This window comes from Octopus sinensis, linkage group LG5 (assembly GCF_006345805.1).
Source record: "Octopus sinensis linkage group LG5, ASM634580v1, whole genome shotgun sequence".
NCBI classification, from domain to species: Eukaryota; Metazoa; Mollusca; class Cephalopoda; order Octopoda; family Octopodidae; genus Octopus; species Octopus sinensis.
This window is the reverse complement of record NC_043001.1, coordinates 91,373,653-91,392,901: the sequence shown is the minus strand read 5'-3', so window position 1 is coordinate 91,392,901 and position 19,249 is coordinate 91,373,653. Positions and strand designations below refer to the sequence as shown.

Below are 19,249 nucleotides of genomic sequence, written 5' to 3'. Positions count from 1 at the left end.
AACTTTTTAGTTACCTAGAAATTATGTTACAAAGTGCCGTTCAAAAGGAAAAAGATCCTTTTCTCCTACAAGTCACCATCTTGCAAGACATATGTAGACCATTATTTACACTATTTACATTTGACGGATATTTGTCTTCATCGTGTTTGTTGTTAACAATGTTTCAGCTGATATACCCTCCAGCCTTCATCAGGTGTCTTGGGGAAATTTCGAACCTGGGTTCTCATTGTTATTGCTGTTATCGTTATCATTATTATTCCAGGTCACTGCCTGGAATCGAAATCTTGGAGTTAGTAGCCAGTGCTCTTAACCACTATGCCATATGCCCGTGAGCAATTATAGAGTGAATTTTAGGGTTTACAAATCTAATATTCTCCTATCCTTCCTTGATACCGGTTCCCATATGCTATTCATATCTGCACACGGTCTGCTTAGGAGGTTGTTGTGTCCTAGCATATGTGCTGCTTCTTTTAGTTTTTGTATTTTCCCCGTGGTGTTCTCTGTCTATTATTTTAATTTCAACCCACTTTTCTGGGCACTCAGAAAATACAGAGTCCAGATAATAACTGCAAAACATTTTGTCAGTGTTCTAATTATTTCTGATAATGTATTACATCTGACTGGTACTGTATTTTACTGGCCCCAGAATGATGAAAAGTAAAGCTGATTTTGGCAGGATTTGAACTAACATATATTAATGTATGTCCAACACTAATGATTTTGCTGTTTTACTGTCTTTTGTTATTCTAAACAAAATAACTTATAAACCTTTTATAGATAAGTGGTATCAAAAAAAGTTCTCAGACTAGTTCTGTAGCACACCAGTAGATGGCAGCACACAGTTGCGTACAGGGTGAGAGGTAGCAGTGACCTTCATGAGGTAGTGTGCTGAGTGACATCACTGTGTTTACTTCACAAGTTGTGAAATTTGTGTTTTTGTGATCACGTGTAGGTCGTGGTCTGCGATTTTTGTCATAGACAGGTAGTTAGAACAGAGAGCCAATGTGAGATTTTACATTAAACTTGGGAAATCTGCTACAAAGACTGAACATGCTTCAGCAAGCTTATAACAATGAAGCAAGTTGATTACATTGAACCCAGTGTTTAAATGGTATTTATTTTATCGGCCCCACAAAAGAAATAAAAGCAAAGCCAATCCTAGTTGAACTCAAAATGTAAAGTCTGAAGAAATGCCACTAAGCATTTTTCCAGCATAATAATGCTTGTGTCAACATGGCTGAAACCGGCTCTGGCTCATTAGTATAAATGTCTTGGTTTCATAAGTTTTGAATTCAAATCTTCCACCAAATCTTAGTCACAATTTATGTTCCTAACACGAGCTTAATGATAACGATGTTATTTTACTAAATTTTACTAAATTCTTTGTTAATTAATTGAAAGAAACACAGAGTATTTCAAAATAAATACAGTAATGAAAGGGTTATATGTTGGTTTCAAATTTTGGCACAAGGCCAGCAAGTTCAGGGAGAGGTCAATTAGATTGACCCCAGTGCTCCACTGGTATTTACTTTATCGACCCTGAGAGGATGAAAGACAAAAATCAACCTCGGCGGAATTTGAACTCAGAACATAGAGATAGACATAGTGCAGCTAAGCATTTCACCTGGCAGGCTATTGATTCTACCAGCTAGTCGCCTTTAAATTTTACATCCATTAATGCACTAATAACTATTTTTTTCTTGACTATCTGCTGCCAAGATTAGGGCTGCATCTTCTTTTATGCCACCAAATAAAATATTTATATGCTGTGTTATGCTTTTAACATTTTACCCTTTCATTTCTTTTATGAACCTTTATTTACCCCTCTCTCTCTCTATCTATCTATCTATCTATCTATGTATCTATCTATGTATCTATCTATCTCTCTTATGAATTCTTGTAATTTCTGTAATTTCAGGGTGTTCATTTTAATGCTAAGACCATCATTGGAGACACTGCCCGGTCACTGGCTCTTATCAATGGATATATGAAGATTGTCAGTCTTATTGACCAACATGTAGCCATGCGAGGTGAGGGGAAATATTTATAACTATTCTATGTCTTTGCCACATTACAAAAAAAAAACAAAAAACAAAAACAAAGCTCAACAAATTCTATATTTCTAATTATCTAATTAATTAATAATCTACTCAGATTTCTATAATGAGTATAAGGTTAAATCTCCCAATTACTGATTAATTGGTTATGAATTAAAACTGCATAACTATAGGTGCAGGCATGGCTGTGTGGTTAAGAAGCTTGTTTTGCAAGTATGTGGTTTCAGGTTCAGTCCTACTGCATGGCACCAAAACCATATGCTTTGCTTCTCAAACGCATACTTTCAAGTTCGGTCCTACTGCGTTGCACTGTGGGTAAGAGTCTTCTATTACAACCCCAGACCAACCAAAGCCTTTATAACATTTATAACAATATATAAGATAAGTAAATAAGATTTTTGCACCTCAAAATTATTTTTTCTGTATCTCTATGGATGTTTGACTGTTCTGGAAGATTTTTTTCTGCTTAAAAAGTTGCAAAGTTAATAGAATTATATTCTATTAACTTTGCAACTTTTTAAGCAGAAAGTAAATAAGTAGTAATTTTTAAGTCATAAAATTAAAATATTGTCTATTGAAAGAAAGCTTGAGAATATTGTCTGTTTAAAGAAAGCTAAATATAAAAGGAAGGTAATTATAAATATTTACGAATACTTGCCAATACGGTGATGTTTGTAAATATTTATGAATGAGGAATTTTGCCAAAGCGGTGAAGTTTGTCTTCAAGATCTTTTTCTATTTCAGGCAGTAAAGAGTGTGAAACAAAGAGAGAGAGAGAGAGAGACAGACAGACAGATAGACAGACAGACAGAAAAAAAATAAGTCACTGTGTGTATGCTGTTAATGTAATCCTGTGTAATTTTGGACTTTGTATGGTTATGTATAGAAATATAAACAAACTAACATACACACACACACACACACACACAAATATACTCATTTGTTTTGAAGTTTGTGTTCCGTTGTATTAAATATACTCATCCACCTGCCATGTAGAATGAATCAGACAGAAGACAATGGTTAGCCAGAGAGAGACAAAGGTGAAGAACAGCCAGTCTCACTCAGGAAAAACTGGACGCAAGAATATTAAACAATATATTAAGGTTATTAAATCAATCACAAGAAGTGGGACAAGTGCAAGACTCAAGACAGGCTTGAAGACGTCAAAATGAAAAGGAGTACCTAATTGCACAAAGGAGAGATATCCAAAAAGAGAGAGCAGCACAAAAGCACCAAGATGAAAGAGAAGAGCAAGCAGCAGTGAGGAGAGGATATCTAAGAATGAGAGCATCACAAAGGCGACAAAATGAAATGTAAGAGGAAGCAGTATAAAGGAGAGCAATCGAAAGAGAGAGAACATCGAGGAAAAGAAGGGAAGAATTAATAAATACTGAAATGGATCATCTGAAACAAGGTGAACACATTGCTGATAGGGTTTACACTAGAAATGTGGTGTTGAAGCAATTACTGAGATAGAGGTTGTAATGTTTTTATTTTAATTTTATTATCTATATCATTTTTATGCCATCATTTCTGATGGCATGGGTACACTAGTTATAAAATATTATTAATACATCACTGTAATTGCTTTCCAGAAGACCCTGCCCGACTTCTAGCAGCACCACAACTTCCTCGACATCCTATCAATTGGGGCGTACGTACCAAGGAATCAAGAGGTTTGTGTTATCTTTTCATGTAGTTTCTTTCTACTGGAATTTAGATTCCTAATGAAGTTTACTGATTGAAATGCTTGATACCTTTCACTTGCAATGCAATCCTCATATTCTGACATTTAATATATCACTGTGATCACTGTGACCGACCAGGCTATCAGATGTTGCTACACATCGCTGGTCACAATGCGCTTCGCATTGTTTTAGCCTTCAAATGACGCCACCCTGCTGGCTAAGCAAGCAGGTCAACAGAAGAAAGAGTGAGAGAAAGTTGTGGCGAAAGAGTACAGCAGGGATTGCTACCACCCCCTGCCAAAGCCTCATGGATCTTTAGGTGTTTTTGCTCAATAAACACTCACAATGCTCAGTCTGGGAATCGAAACTGCGATCCTACGACCACGAGTCCGCTGCCCTAACCACTGGACCATTGTGCCTCCACATTTAATATATAGTATCATAAAAGCATGAAACTATTTGTAGCTCTTTTGGTTGTGTATTAAATTGATATTTATCTCACAGGATGGAGTACTCATTTTATTGATTCTACCTATATTGGATATGTAATTTATAAAAAGTGATCTAAATTAAGATCTCCCATGAAAATTTCATGTTAAATTATGTAGCATTCACCATCTTAATAATGACAGTTCTTTTACTAAATTCTTATGTATTTCTGAAATTAATTAAAACGAGGACATTGTATTTCAAAGAAAATAAGGTAATGAAAGGTTTAATCCATCATCCAATTTAACACACCACCTGGCACCTTGAATGCTGTTAGCAGAGTCCACGATGTTGCAAGTATTCAGGTCAAACTTTCAGTTCTAGAGTAACTGCCCTCCTCCATCCAATTATTTTTGGAGGTCCTGTAATGAGCCATGGGGCACTGACTTCCCTCCTTGCTAAATGGTGAAACAAAAATTAAAAAAAAAAACAAAACAAAACAAGAGGCTTGGTCTTTGATGATTTAACAGTGTTAATAATAATAAGTGTTGATTTATAAAATAATAATAATAATCATAATAATGATGATGATGATCCTTTCTATTATAGGCACAAGGCCTGAAATTTTGTGGGAGGGGGCTAGTTGATTACATTGACCCCAGTTACTCAACTGATACTAATTCAGTAACACCAAAAGGATGAAAACCAAAGTCGCCTTCAGTGAGATTTGAACTCAGAGTGTAAAGACAGGCAAAATGCCTCTAAGCATTTTGTGCAGCCGACTAACAATTCTGCCCACTCACTACCCTCATGATAATAATAACATACAAGAACCTTTTCTATAATAGACACAAATAACAATAATAATCATAATAATGATTTTTTACTTCATTAAATCTTAATATATTTAAAAAAATTTATTTTGTATTTTCTTGTTAACTATTTGATTTGACAAACATTTTTAATCATGTTTTTGTTCTAACAGAGTGTTTGTATTCTATTTTATACTACTTCAGCTTCCCCTAATATACGAGATGGGCCTGATGCTTTTGCACGCATCATTGAGCAGTCAAGGAAGTGTGATGTACAGAATTATGGTCGACTGCCTGACCAAATAAGGAAATGTGAAGTGCCAACCTTCCCAAGTAAGTTCTTACATTTATTATATATTATTACTGACTTTGGTATCATGTTATGATATCAAACTCGGTACCACATGAGTGTGAAATACACTTCTTAATCCCACTATGTGGTTCTTGAGATATCTTGTTCATGGACAGACAAACAAACAAACACAATTGAAAACAGTACCTCCGCCTTCACTAAGGCATGTGTGTGCGTGTGTGTGTGTGTGTGTGTGTGTGTGGTGTGTGGTGTGTGTGTGTGTATTGGTCTAAATACTCATGAATGTCTGATGATCTAAGTAACATTTTGTGAAGTCTTTTCAGCTTCAATAAATTACCACATATATATATATATACAAGATAAGAAAATGGAGAAATACATCTAAATCAAATATCAATTACCAGATAATACTCAATCACATACTTTATCAAACCACCACGTAAGAGACTGTAGGGTTGGGTCTCTTATGTGGTGGTTTAATAAAGTATGTGATTGAGTATTATCTGGTAATTGATATTTGATTTAGATGTATTTCTCCATTTTCTTATCTTGTATTAGTAATTTGTGGTAAATCATTTTACCTTTGCCCATATAATACAGTAAATGAATTGATTGCATCACAATCATTAACATTTATGTATTAACTTTGTTGGGTACTTCACTAGCAGTATATTGGATATATGTTATCCCATGGAGGGTTGCATTTACAACCCCTATTTCAATTTGTATATATATATATATATATATATAACACACAACAGGCTTCTTCCGTCTTGATGAACCAGTTCCATTCAGAAGGTATTGGTCAAGCTGTAGTGTAATGTAGGATGTTAGTGAACAATATTCATGTTGTGGGACCAAACCCCTAATCACATGGTTCTGAAGCAAGCTTATTAACCACACAACCATGAAGGAAGGAAGGAAGGAAGAAAAAAGAAGAAAGAAAGAGATAGAGAGAGAGAGACAAACAAAGAGAGAAATGGTAAAATTGTAAGTGTTAATTTGTATCTCTTGTTGATCTTTCCAGCCACTTCTGTTCCAGAAGGTTATGTAACCTTTCCTAGAAGCAATGAAGAAGAAACCTATTTGCGATACAGAGATGTCACATCACCTATCAACCCACAAGACCATAATCTAGATAGTTCTGGAGGAAAAGGTAATTTATTTCGGTGTCATTCTTCTTGTTGTTGTCATCTTATAGTGGTTAATCATCATCATCATCATCATCATTTAACGTCTGTTTTCCATGCTAGCATGGGTTGAATGGTTTGACCAGGGTCTGGAAAGCCAGGAGGCTGCACCAGGCTCCAGTCCGATCTGACAGTGTTTCTACAGCTGGATGCCCTTCCTAACGCCAACCACTCTGTGAGTGTAGTGGATGCTTTTTACATGCCCCCGGCACTGGGGCCAGAGGAGGCTGGCAATGGCCATGATTGGTTGGTGCTTTTTACATGACACCGGCACGGAAGCCAGCCAAGGCGGCACTGGCATCGGCCACATTCAGATGGTGCTTTTTACGTGCCACTGGTACGGGAATCACAACTACAATTCCATTTGATTTTTATTTTGATGCTGATTGCGAAGACATGTTGGGGCAAGCGAAATCGAAATCGAATTGAACCAGCCAGGATCCCTGGTCTGGTGGTACGTAAAAAGCACTATCCGACTCGTGGCCGATGCTAGCGCCGCCTCGACTGGCTTCCGTGCCGGTGGCACATAAAATACACCAATCCGACCGTGGCCGTTGCCAGCCTCACCTGGCACCTGTGCAGGTGGCACGTAAAAAGCACTCACTACACTCACGGAGTGGTTGGCGTTAGGAAGGGCATCCAGCTGTAGAAACATTGCCAGGTAAGACTGGAGCCTGGTGCAGCCTTCTGGCTTCCCAGATCCCCGGTCGAACCGTCCAACCCATGCTAGCATGGAGAACGGACGTTAAACGATGATGATGATGATGTACTTAACTCAATAAATAGGTCTCCTCAAGCACAGCAGATTGCCCCACGATCCAAGGTAAGCACCACAGGCCGTCCTGTGATCCAAGGTACTTTGGGCTAAAAACCTTCGAATTTTGTAGTCGTTTTTTGTTGGTATTCATGCTTGTATTCACTAGAGGATGTAAGTGCAAAAATACAATATAGTATGTCATGGGAAAATGTTGTTGTCTTCATCACCATCATCATTATCATCTTATCATCATATCATCATCAATGTGTTCCTTTCAAATTTCTTCCCCAGAACATATCCTCCAAATACCCCTCACATGCATGTTTAAACATGCGCATATATACTTAAATGGTAAACTTCTGGAAAGTTTTACAAATTTCTACAGTTCCAGTGACGGCTTGGTTATGTAGTCTCTGAATCAGCTTTCTCCTTTCTTGTTTTTGAGAAGCCTAATTTCTCAAAATTAGTACCTAGGCTGTGCGTTACATATCCCAGTACCCCAATAACTCCAAGTATAAACCTGAACTTGTAATCTGAGTAGAGTAACTGTAGATTTCTCAATATTTCAGTGTAGCTATTTTCTTTAGCTTCATGTTAACATCCGCTAGACAGCTGATTTCCACTACTATACTCAATCTCACAAACTAACCCACCCATCAACTCACCCTCTCCAGCCCTTATACACACTTCCTTGTATTTTGAATGTACACACCTCCCTGTATTTTGAATGTACCTCCTTGTCACATCATCATCTTCTTGCTCTCCTCCTTCTCTCTCTCCCACCCCTTTCTCCCCTCCTGTCTCTCTCTCTCTTCCTCTCCTTCTTTCTTTTCTTTGTCCAGCTGAAGTAAGCAGGTATCCCCTTTACTGCAAGACACCTATTTCCGTCCCTCTATTCATACTCTGACCTCTCATCACCTGGCACAAACTCAGCTCCATTAATACCACTCACCCTTCAGCTGAAGGGTCTTGTTTGTTTGGTGACCTCACTGCTCCTGGTACCACATGAAATGCACCAAGTACATTTTGTAAAGTGATTGGTATTAAGAAGGGCACCTAGCCATAGAAACTATGCCAAAGAAGACGATGGAGCCTGGTGCACAACAAAGTGTTATATTGTGGAGGATACAGAAGAATCAATATATTAATTCTTCAACTTCATATCTCAAAGACAAGTTTATAAGGTATTGACAGCCAACAGAAAGTTTAAAAACTATTGCAGATTTCATTATATGTTTTAGACATAACACTTAATTCTGCATCATCCAAATCCACCTTGCTGTTAGTAAGGGGTACCAGACCATCTGGTTCCAATTTCATTTGAGCTAAGCCAACATCCTATTAAAGAGAAAAATCTTTTTATTACCTTCATTTTGTTATGAAAATTCAGGTGAATATCAATACCAAAAAATTCTTCAGGACTTACTTAAAAGACATCTTTATTTAATTTTTAATGATAAATGAGTCATCTAAAATATAGTTAGAAATTTCATTAGGGATTTTGGGCCCTCTATAACTCATAATTGTCTAATGATTTTAATACATTTACCCTTTAAATTTATATTACCAGTAATTATGGAAAGTGGTTTTACCCCACAGCTATGTTCTGTATCAATGTATAACGCTAGATATTATCTTTCTTATTTACTATGAGACAATGTGACTCACAGAAAATACCAGTTCTATGTTTTGGTGGATAATTAACATCATTACAGGAATGTTAAACAGTTAAACAGTCTCTCTTGTTAATATGATACTGAAATCATGTCTTTGTTTCTTGTTTCAGATTCTTGTGATAATGAAGATGAAAGTACAGTGTTTTCTCAGACTGGGGCTTTGACTATCAAAAGTAGTTCAGGCTCCAGTGGTGGTCTTGCTGCAGCTTTGCAACTTAGTCATAGTAATAGCTCAGACAGTGATGATATTGTAAGTTCATCATTTCCCAAGAGTCTTTTGCCAAAACATGAGTATGTATCTGGTAAGCTCTCAAAAGAACGAGCCCATCAAACCCTATCTCAGCCCTCTGTGATTCCAAAAGAGATGTTGGAGGTACCTAGAGATGATGCACTTGGTCTTGCACATCTAGAGATAAGTTCTTCAAACAACCAGCTAAACCGAGGTTATTCTTCTGATCCTTGCCGTTTGACTTGGGGTACAATATCTGGTGATTCAGTTCTTAACTCAAATCATGATAGGAATCTGTTTTATTTGGATACTCAATATAAAATCCAAAGTGACAGCGCCAAAAGACATTTTACTCCACATCAGCCTGAAAACAATGAAATGAAATCCTTTCCTGGCAAGGAACAAATGTCACAGAATCTGGATTCTTGTATCGGTTCTCCTCTATCAATTTGTCCCTCGGATTTAATAGTTGATCCATACACTAGAACATCAAACCTTGCTGGACAATATGCAAATTTCCCTGTGATTCAACATGATAATAATACAGCAGGTCAATTTCTTATGCACAGATCGCCATCACAAAATGAATCAGATTTTCCCTCTGATAAACTTGATCAAAACCATCTACACTTTTTATCTGCCAACTTAGGTGGGGTTGCTCCACCAACAAACTTTCCTGCTGTGAGTGAAAGTAATGTAGTGAGGGAATTATATTTTGGTGATAAATTAGATTCGTTTTCACAACAATGGCTGCCATCTCACAGTAGCAACAACAACAACAATAATGACAGTCTCTTTACAGATGACATGCAAAATAATCCAAATTGTCCCCCTGCCACTCTACAGACTAGAAATGTAAACCCTGTAGATTCACCCAATCTACCTATTTCAGTGACCCCATCTGATATACCTTCAGATAAACCTCAAACCCTTGTTGAACTTTTGCAACAGCTTGGACTCTTAAAATATTTACCTGTATTTGAAGAACAAGATGTTGACCTGCAAGTTTTTCTTTCCCTCACAGACAACGACCTTAAAGAAATTGGCATTAAGTAAGTATCCTCCCTTCATGCATACTTTTATTCTTTTACTTGTTTCTGTCATTGGGCTGTGGTCATGCTGGAGCACCACCTTGAAGTGTTTAGTCTATCAAATCAGCCTCTGTTCTTTTATTTCTCCAATACCTGGCACTTATTCTATTAGTCTTTTGTTGCTAGATTGCTACATTACAGGGACATAAACAAACCAATGCCAGTTATTCAGCAATTGGGGTCAAACACAAAGATATGCACATACATACCTATATACACTGTGTGTGTGAAGGCGGTGAGCTGGCAGAAACGTTAGCACTCTGGGCGAAATGCTTAGCAGTATTTCGTCTGCCGTTACGTTCTGTGTTCAAATTCCGCCGAGGTCAACTTTGCCTATCATCCTTTCGGGGTCGATTAAATAAGTACCAGTTACGCACTGGGGTCGATATGATCAACTTAATCCCTTTGTCCTCTCTGTGTTTAGCCCCTTGTAGGTAGTAAAGAAATAGGTATTTCATCTGCTGTTACGTTCTGAGTTCAAATTCTGCCGAGGTCGACTTTGCCTTTCATATTTTCGGGGTCGATAAATAAAGTACCAGTTACGCACTGGGGTCGATGTAATCGACTTAATCCCTTTGTCTGTCCTTGTTTGTCTCCTCTATGTTTAGCCCCTTGTGGGCAATAAAGAAATATATTATGTGTGTGTATTTGTGTATATGTGTGTGCATGTGTATGAATGCATCCATACTGCCAAGAATTTAGTGTGGCACTCTACTGCTTCTACATTTTCACACATATGCACTCATGCACTCTTGTAACTATTTTTCGGATTGTCTTTATTATTCAATTTTTTACTTCTTTGTCATATAAAGGTTGTTCGGTCCTCGGAGGAAGATGGCGAGTGCCATTGCTCGTTGGCATAGTAATGTGCGAACACCCTGTGATGAGTTGGAACGTGCTTATGCAGATCGTCTTGAAGCAGAAATGCAGGAAATGGCTATTCAACTTCATCAAGTAAGAAACAGCCCAATCTCTTTCCCTTTTCTCTTTTTTTATAAGGGAGACAACTGTTGAAGATAGAATCCAACAGAATTTGAAATGTTAGATTTTAGTCATAAGGTATTGGAATCTTACATATATACCATTCTGCCTAAAAATGGATCTAGAACTTCAATGTCCGTACATATTTCACATCTATTTTCTTTCCTCCACCACACTCTCTATTTTGTATCCTATCTAAATTAAGTATTACTTAACCATCCTCTCACACCGTTTCCGATGAAGGGATATAATAAATAAATATCCTGGAAACAGCTGTAAGACCTTATATCTCTAAATGTTCTAATATCTACACAGCCTTGGCTTTTTTTTTATCTCATTACACAAAAAATTCTTATATACATACGCTGGCATATGATCAACGTTGAATCCCTTATTTGCAAAATTACCGAACCTGAAACTTAACTATAGTCTGCCTATAGCACTTATTCAGCATTACCTGACACCTTTGGGTCTCAATGACACCATGACCTCTTATAACCTATATATATATATATTGGGTTGGTGCATAATTATTGCAGCTTTTTTCAACAAATTTAATTCAACAAAAACATCTTTAAATGACTGTCTAACCATCTGCCAAGCAAATCGGAAGCAGTAATTGAAGTATTGGGTTGGCAACTAAGTTCCCGCCATTTTTTTAAATTTAAATTTTTAAAAAGTTTTAATAAAAAATAACGACTAATTAATTAATAATGTATTCACCCTTGTTGTTTACAACTTCTTCCCAACATTCAACAAGATTTTCAATACCTCATTGGTAGAAATCACCCGATTTCGACTTGAAAAATTGATCCAACCAAGCTCTCAATTCTGCATCAGTATTGGATGAAACTCCACACATAGCATTTGAAAGAGATCAAAAGAGGTGGAAATCTGTTGGTGTCAAATCGGGGAGTAAGCGGGTGTGGCAGCACTTCCCAGCCATGTGTTTGGATGGCTTCGTTGGACATATTGGCAATATGAGGAAGGGCGTTGTTGTGCAGCAGAAGAACTCCATGCTGCTGATTAGGTCTTTTCTCTTGAATAGCCGTGTTGAGTCATTCCATCTGCTGAAAATAGAGTTCCACAGTGAATATTTGGTTACATTCAAGCAATTCATAATGGATAATCCCTTCCCAGTCCCACCACACGTACAACATTGTTTTACGCAGATGAAGATCTTGTTTCACGAGTGGTGTCGCTTGTTTACCGGGGCTAAGCCATTCCTTACACTGCTTCATATAGATGTACAGGCACCATTTTTCATCACCTGTAGTGATTCAGTAAAGAAATCGTTGCTTGTGTCCATGAGTTGAGTGGTAACAAGCAAGCAAACCAGCAGAGATTGAATTTTGTTATTGTCATCTAAAGCATGCGGAACCCATACTCCATACTTCTGAACCTTTCCCATCGAGTGAAGACGCTTCTCTATAGCAGTGTGGGAGCATTCCATTTTCTCAGCCAGTTCCCTTGTCATTTGATGAGAAATTTTATGCATAAGTTGGTTTGATCACTCTTCATCGAACCCAACTGGATGACCAGAACAAGTTGCGTCTTTGAGGTCAAAATTTCCATTTTTGAACTTGGCATACCAATCACGAGCGGTTCTTTCAGCTATGGCACCCTGTCCATACACAGAACAAATGTAATGAGTAGCTTTTGCGGCCTTAGAACCTTGATTAAAAGCAAAAAGGAGGTGTCAAAAATGCTCGTTTTTCTTAACTTGACATTCCATTTTAATTCAGCTTCTCACTGCAGTTATGCAATGTCTTTCTAAAAATATACTGTCATTGAAATCTAGAGAAGGGAGATAATGCATGATTAATTCAAACCAATTTGAATAAATAAGCATTACTTTTTACAAAATAATCTAAATGCTCAAGGGATATTCTTTTATTCTTTTACATGTTGCAGTCATTTAACTGTGGCCGTGCTGGAGCACCACCTTGAAGGGTTTTAGTCGAAGAAATCAACCCCAGGACTTATTCTTTGTAAGCCTGGTACTTATTCTATCAGTCTGTTTTGCCAAACAGCTAAGTTATGGGGATGTTAACACACCAGTATCAGTTGTCAAGCGATGGGGGGTGGGGGTGGACACAGAAACACACACATGAATATATATATATATATATATATACGACAAGCTTCTTTCAGTTTCTGTCTACCAAATCCACTCACAGCTCAAGGATATAGTAGAAGACACTTACTCATAGTGCCACACAGTGGGACTGAACCTGAAACCATGTGATTGGGAAGTAAGCTTCTTACCACACAGCCTAATTTTTAATTGGAAAAGATTGACAGTGACTTTGACGTTTTAGATTTCTCACTGTCCTCAGACAGTCTGATGACTGTGAGCAAGCTAAAACTTCAAAGTCACTGTCAACTTTTCCTTGTAAAAATTAGTGTGTACTCTAATAAAAAGTACTGTGTAAGCTTCTTTGTAGATTGTATTTATATAAAACTTCACATAAAAACAAATATTAAATATCATCATCATCATTTTAACCTCCACACCTCCACTCTTTCATGCTTGTATGGCTTGGACAGAGTTCGCTGAAGCAGATTTTCTCTCATCAGATGCTCTTCATGTCATCATCTATTATCTATTTCCAAGGAAGTTTATATTTCTTTATTGCTCACAAGGGGCTAAACATAGAGGGGACAAACAAGGACAGACAAAGGGATTAAGTCGATTACATCGACCCAGTGCGTAACTGATACTTAATTTGTCGACCCCGAAAGGATGAAAGGCAAAGTCGACCTCAGTGGAATTTGAACTCAGAACATAACAGCAGAAGAAATACTGCTAAGCATTTTGCCCAATTTGTTAATGTTTCTGCCAGCTTGCCACCTTTCAATTTCTGTCTACCATATCCACTTACAAGACTTTGGCCGGCCCGATCCTATAGTAGAAGACACCAGCCCCAGGTGTCACACAATGAGATTGGACCCAAGATCACATAATTGGGAAGTAAGCTTCATAACCACAAAGCCATGCCTATGCTTCACTTTCGTGGGATGATTTAAACAACCAAACTTTCTCATTGTTCTCCAAACATTGGTTATTAATAAACACATTGACTTAAAATTAAGCATAACCTCGCAGTGGCCATTAATTTTCTTATGATTTTTCTTTTGTCAGGCAAATTCTCAGGTAAAACTACTCGAAGCTGAAATACTTCAGGAGCAGAAGTTACGTTCTGTGACTGAGGGCTGCTTTATGGAAGAACGAGCTCTTCGTCAGCGTGAGAGATGTCGAATGGAGGAAATATGCCGTCACTCTCAACAATTACAAGAAGCATTTGAACAACTCAGGTAATGAAATTCATCATCATCACCATCATCATTTAATGTTCATTTTCTATGCTTACATGGGTTGGACAGTTTAACAGGAGCTGGCTAACCAGAGAGCTGCACTAGGCCCTGTTGTCTGCTTTTATATGGTATCGATGGTATTAAGGCAGCGAGCTGGCAGAAACGTTAGCACACCGGGCGAAATGCGTAGCCGTATTTCGTTTGCCATTACGTTCTGAGTTCAAATTCCGCCGAGGTCGACTTTGCCTTTCATCCTTTCGGGGTCTATTAAATAAGTACCAGTTACGCACTGGGGTCGATATAACCGACTTAATCCGTTTGTCTGTCCTTGTTTGTCTCCTCTGTGTTTAGCCCCTTGTGCGTAATAAAGAAATAGGTATCTATGGCAGGATACCCTTCCTAATAGCAACTACTTTACAGAGTGTACTGGGAGTTTTTTTGTGGCACCAGCACAGGTGCTTTTCACGTGAACACATATGTGTGTGTGTGTGTGTGTGTGTGTTTGAAAGCACATGGTTCAGTTTCGAGCTCACAATCATAAGGTAGTGATTCTGGGACCAGGATGTGTGTTGTGTTTTTGAGACAGACACTTTACATTGCTCCAATTCACTCCAGTTGACTTGCAACGTGATGGGTGCCAAGCTGTATTGGCCTTTACTTTTCCCTTGGATAACATTGGTAGCATACAGAAGGGAGGCTTGTATGCATGAGTGAATATTGGTCTTCCATAAACCACCTTGCCTGGACTTGTGCCTCAGAGGGGAAATTTCTAGGTGCAATTTCTTAGTCATTCATGACCGAAGAAGGTCTTTACTTGTTTTTACCCTTTTATATGTATGTATTTGTGTGTATGTGTGTATATATTATGTTTGTCTCCCCGCCACCATCACTTGACAATCAATGTTGGTGTGTTTACATCCCCATAACTTAGCAGTTCGGCAAAAGAGACCAATAGAATAAGTACCAGACTTACAAAGAACAAGTCCTGGGGTCGATTTGTTCAACTAAAGGTGGTGCTCCAGCATGGTCACAGTCAAATGACTGAAACAAATAAAAGTATATACACATAGAGAGAGAGAGACAGACAGACAGACAGATGTGTGTGTGGTTAAAAAGCTTGCTTCCCAACCATTTGATTTCAGGATCAGTTCCACTGTGCAGCACTTTGGACAAGTATTTTGTGTTATAGCTCTTCTGAACTGATTTTGTTTATGGAAACTAAAAGAAGCCTGTTGTGTGTGTCTACCCTTTTTTTTTGTCATTAAGTGATGGTTGTAAATGAACATCACAGTTATACAAGTGGTGTTGTGTATAACATAATATGTAACTCTAATCACTTAAAGATTTATTATTTCACTAAAATGATCTTTATTTGTTTTGTTGTAGATATTATCGGTCTGAACTGCATGAGAAATTGTTGAATCTTATCTCAGGTGATGTGAAGAAAGAACCATGTGGGAGAGAAACTATTCCTCTGGATTCTTCCTTTCTCAAAGAACTGGATGTTGTGAAGAAAATGGACATTTGCTCGAATGAGCTTAAACAGAAAATGGACTTCATCAGTAGTGCATTAAATGATCTTTTACTGCAGGAAAATATTTCACCTGCATTTGTACCAACCACATTTTCTTAGCAATAACAATACCTGAAGCATTTCTGTAAAATTTCAATGTCTGTCACAAACATTTTCCATCTCTGACATTTGTTCTCACAATACTTGCCAAAGAAAATTTCAACATTGTTGTTTGATCTGTTCGAGTTCATCTCAGCAAACATAGGGACCATATGTTTTAGTTTTGTTTTGTTGTTTTTTTTTAACTTCTAAATCTTAGGAATACATAGCTTACAATTAAAACAAGACAGCTATAATTAGAAATGTAAATCTAATTCTTTGTTTGGCCAGATAGTTCCGTATTTATATTTACTCAAACAGAATTGACCAGGGCTATCCGACAACAACAACAATAATTGCAAGCCAAAGTAACAAGTGGAAGATGGGGGTCTACAGAATTAGAATGAAAGGGGATATGGATGCTAGAAGTAGTAGCCACATTGTCCTCATGTCAGACACTAAATATCATCTTAAAAAGGAAGAACGCTTACTCAGGATTATCTTGCTTTGGGACTATTACAAGATGAATAAGGTGTGGATACCTTTTATCATGTGTCTGAACTGTCAAAGTTTACAAGTTTACCTGAGATTTAAGGACAACAGAACTTTATGATGTGTGGTGTAGTCTGACCACTGTGCCTTATATTAAACTACTGTCCTTCACTTCATACTCATCTTTATCATCATCAACATCATCATCATTACCATCATCATTATCGTTATTTTCATTGTCGTATGTATAAACTTTATGATAAATTGTCACAATAATTTGTTTTACCAGACTATCTCTTACTTTTTCATTTTGCAAAATATTTTTATCGGTTCCATTCCAAACATTCTTAGCTGTCTCATTCCCAAATATGTATATTTTACCAGAGCTGGATTTGAAATTAGAATCTTTATCTGTAAACAAAATTTTTAAACAGTCTTTAAACCCAATCTCCTAGGTAACAATATATTTAAATTCAGTTTTTTTCTCTTATAGCAGCCTTACTGGGTTAAAACCTGCATTACTCTTACTGGTTGGGCTATCATTAAGTATTACAACATGTACAGTTTCTTTGATTATAATTTGAGTTTCTACTGCTGTTCTTTATCTAATAAGCCAGAGAAGAGCTCCTTTGTTGACTCATATCTTGAGAAGAGCCACTCTGTTGACTAGTATCTTGAGAAGAGCCACTCTGTTGACTAGTATCTTGAGAAGGGCCACTTGGTTGACTGGTATTTTGAAAAGGGCCACTTGGTTGACTGGTATTTTGAAAAGGGCCACTCGGTTGACTGAGATGTATCTTAAGAAGGGCCACTCGGTTGACTGGTATCTTAAGAAGGGCCACTCGGTTGACTGGTATCTTAAGAAGGGCCACTCGGTTGACTGGTATCTTAAGAAGGGCCACTCGGTTGACTGGTATCTTAAGAAGGGCCACTCGGTTGACTGGTATCTTAAGAAGGGCCACTCGGTTGACTGGTATCTTAAGAAGGGCCACTCGGTTGACTGGTATCTTAAGAAGGGCCACTCGGTTGACTGGTATCTTAAGAAGGGCCACTCGGTTGACTGGTATCTTGAGAAGGACCACTCGGTTGACTGGTATCTTGAGAAGGGTTACTCGGTTGACTGATATCTTGAGAAGGGCCACTTAGTTGATTGGCATTCTATAACTAACAAACTCATTCTATCTTCTGGACTACAAGCACGCTTTTCTTGTTTTTTGCTTGTTTTTTTTTCTATTGCTGCTATAATAGATTCTGCTCCAGAGACTTGGCTAGTTTCATACTTCCACCCCTCAGGTACTCCCAACTCACATGTCTCACTTGCTTCTTCTTACTCTTGGTGCATCAAAGCTGCCCCCACCTTTCCCCTGCACAAACTACTATGCCAATTCCTCCTTTCTCAGAACATAGGCCCTCTGGAGTCTCATCCCTGCTCATGTCTTTCTTACAGGTGTTGACATGCAATTTAAATGGATCTGTCTCATCAGTTTTAGAGAACCTGCAAAAGTTTGGGCTCTGCTCCTTCCGCCAGGATACAGCAAGTTAAAAAAAAAAACTCCTACAATTGATTCCAGTTTAGTGCTGCCATTACCAAAGATCATCCTGTGGCTTAGTGGATTAAGATATTAATAATATTTGTATAGATATAAAAGTGCTACAATTACATCCAGTCTGAGACAATGTGCATAATCAGAAGTGCAGCAACTGACAATGATTGACTATTGAACCAATAGAAATACAAAAGTTAAAGTTGATAGTTCAGTAAACTTCAATATTGTTATTATTATTACCAAAAGTGGCGAGCTGGCAGAAGCGTTAGCATGCTGAGTGAAATGTTTATCGGTATCTCATCCATTTTTACATTCTGAGTTCAAATTCTTCTGAGGTCGAGTTTTCCTTCCATCCTTTCATCCTTTCAAGGTCGATAAATTAAGTACCAGTGAAATACTGAGGTTGTAATCAACTATTCTCCTCCTACCAAAAATTTCAAGCTTTGTGCCTTTAGTAGAAAGGGTTATTATTCATCATCATCACCGTTTAATGTCCGCTTTCCATGCTGGCATGGGTTGGACAGTTTGACTGAGGACTGGTGAGCCAGAGGCTGCATCAGGCTCAATCTGATCTGGTAAAGTTTCTACAGCTGGATACCTTTCCTAATACCAATCACTCCGAGAGTGTAGTGGGTTCTTTTTACATGCCACCGGCACAAGAGCCAGTCAGGCGGTTCTGGCAATAACCATGTTCAAAAGGCATTTTTACGTGCTACCTGCACGGGAGCCAGTCCGGCAGCACTGGCAATGACCATACTCGAATGTTAAGGTGATGTTGGTAACGATCATGCTCGAATGGTGCTTTTTACATGTCACTGGCACAGGAGCCAATCCATGGCCGTGGCAACGATCACTCTAAAATGTGCTTTTAACATTCCACTGGCACGAGTACCAATCAGGCGGTACTGTCATCGGCCACATCAGTGATTTTGGTTTGTTTACACTTGCCTCAACAGGTCTTCGCAAGCAAAATTATTATTATTATTATTATTACTATTACCAAAGGTCGTGAGCTGGCAGAATCATTAGCATACTGGGCATAATGCTCAGCAGTATT

General features: G+C 37.9%; 1 protein-coding gene across 2 annotated transcripts in view; it reads left to right on the top strand.

The window, feature by feature from the left end:
• Nucleotides 1-16,935, top strand: part of LOC115212305 (ankyrin repeat and SAM domain-containing protein 3-like) — a 44,850-nt gene extending 27,915 nt beyond the window's left edge. The window contains exons 6-13 of one of the 2 annotated variants that reach the window (XM_029781158.2): nucleotides 1,919-2,030; nucleotides 3,653-3,733; nucleotides 5,191-5,319; nucleotides 6,327-6,455; nucleotides 9,033-10,203; nucleotides 11,055-11,196; nucleotides 14,369-14,541; nucleotides 15,928-16,935. In XM_029781158.2, coding sequence (XP_029637018.1) covers nucleotides 1,919-2,030; nucleotides 3,653-3,733; nucleotides 5,191-5,319; nucleotides 6,327-6,455; nucleotides 9,033-10,203; nucleotides 11,055-11,196; nucleotides 14,369-14,541; nucleotides 15,928-16,174 — 2,184 coding nt within the window. In that variant the 3' untranslated portion in view covers nucleotides 16,175-16,935. The remainder of the gene's footprint in view (nucleotides 1-1,918; nucleotides 2,031-3,652; nucleotides 3,734-5,190; nucleotides 5,320-6,326; nucleotides 6,456-9,032; nucleotides 10,204-11,054; nucleotides 11,197-14,368; nucleotides 14,542-15,927) is intronic. The other variant, XM_036502947.1, reaches the window with a different exon arrangement.
• Nucleotides 16,936-19,249: the final 2,314 nt, after the last annotated feature.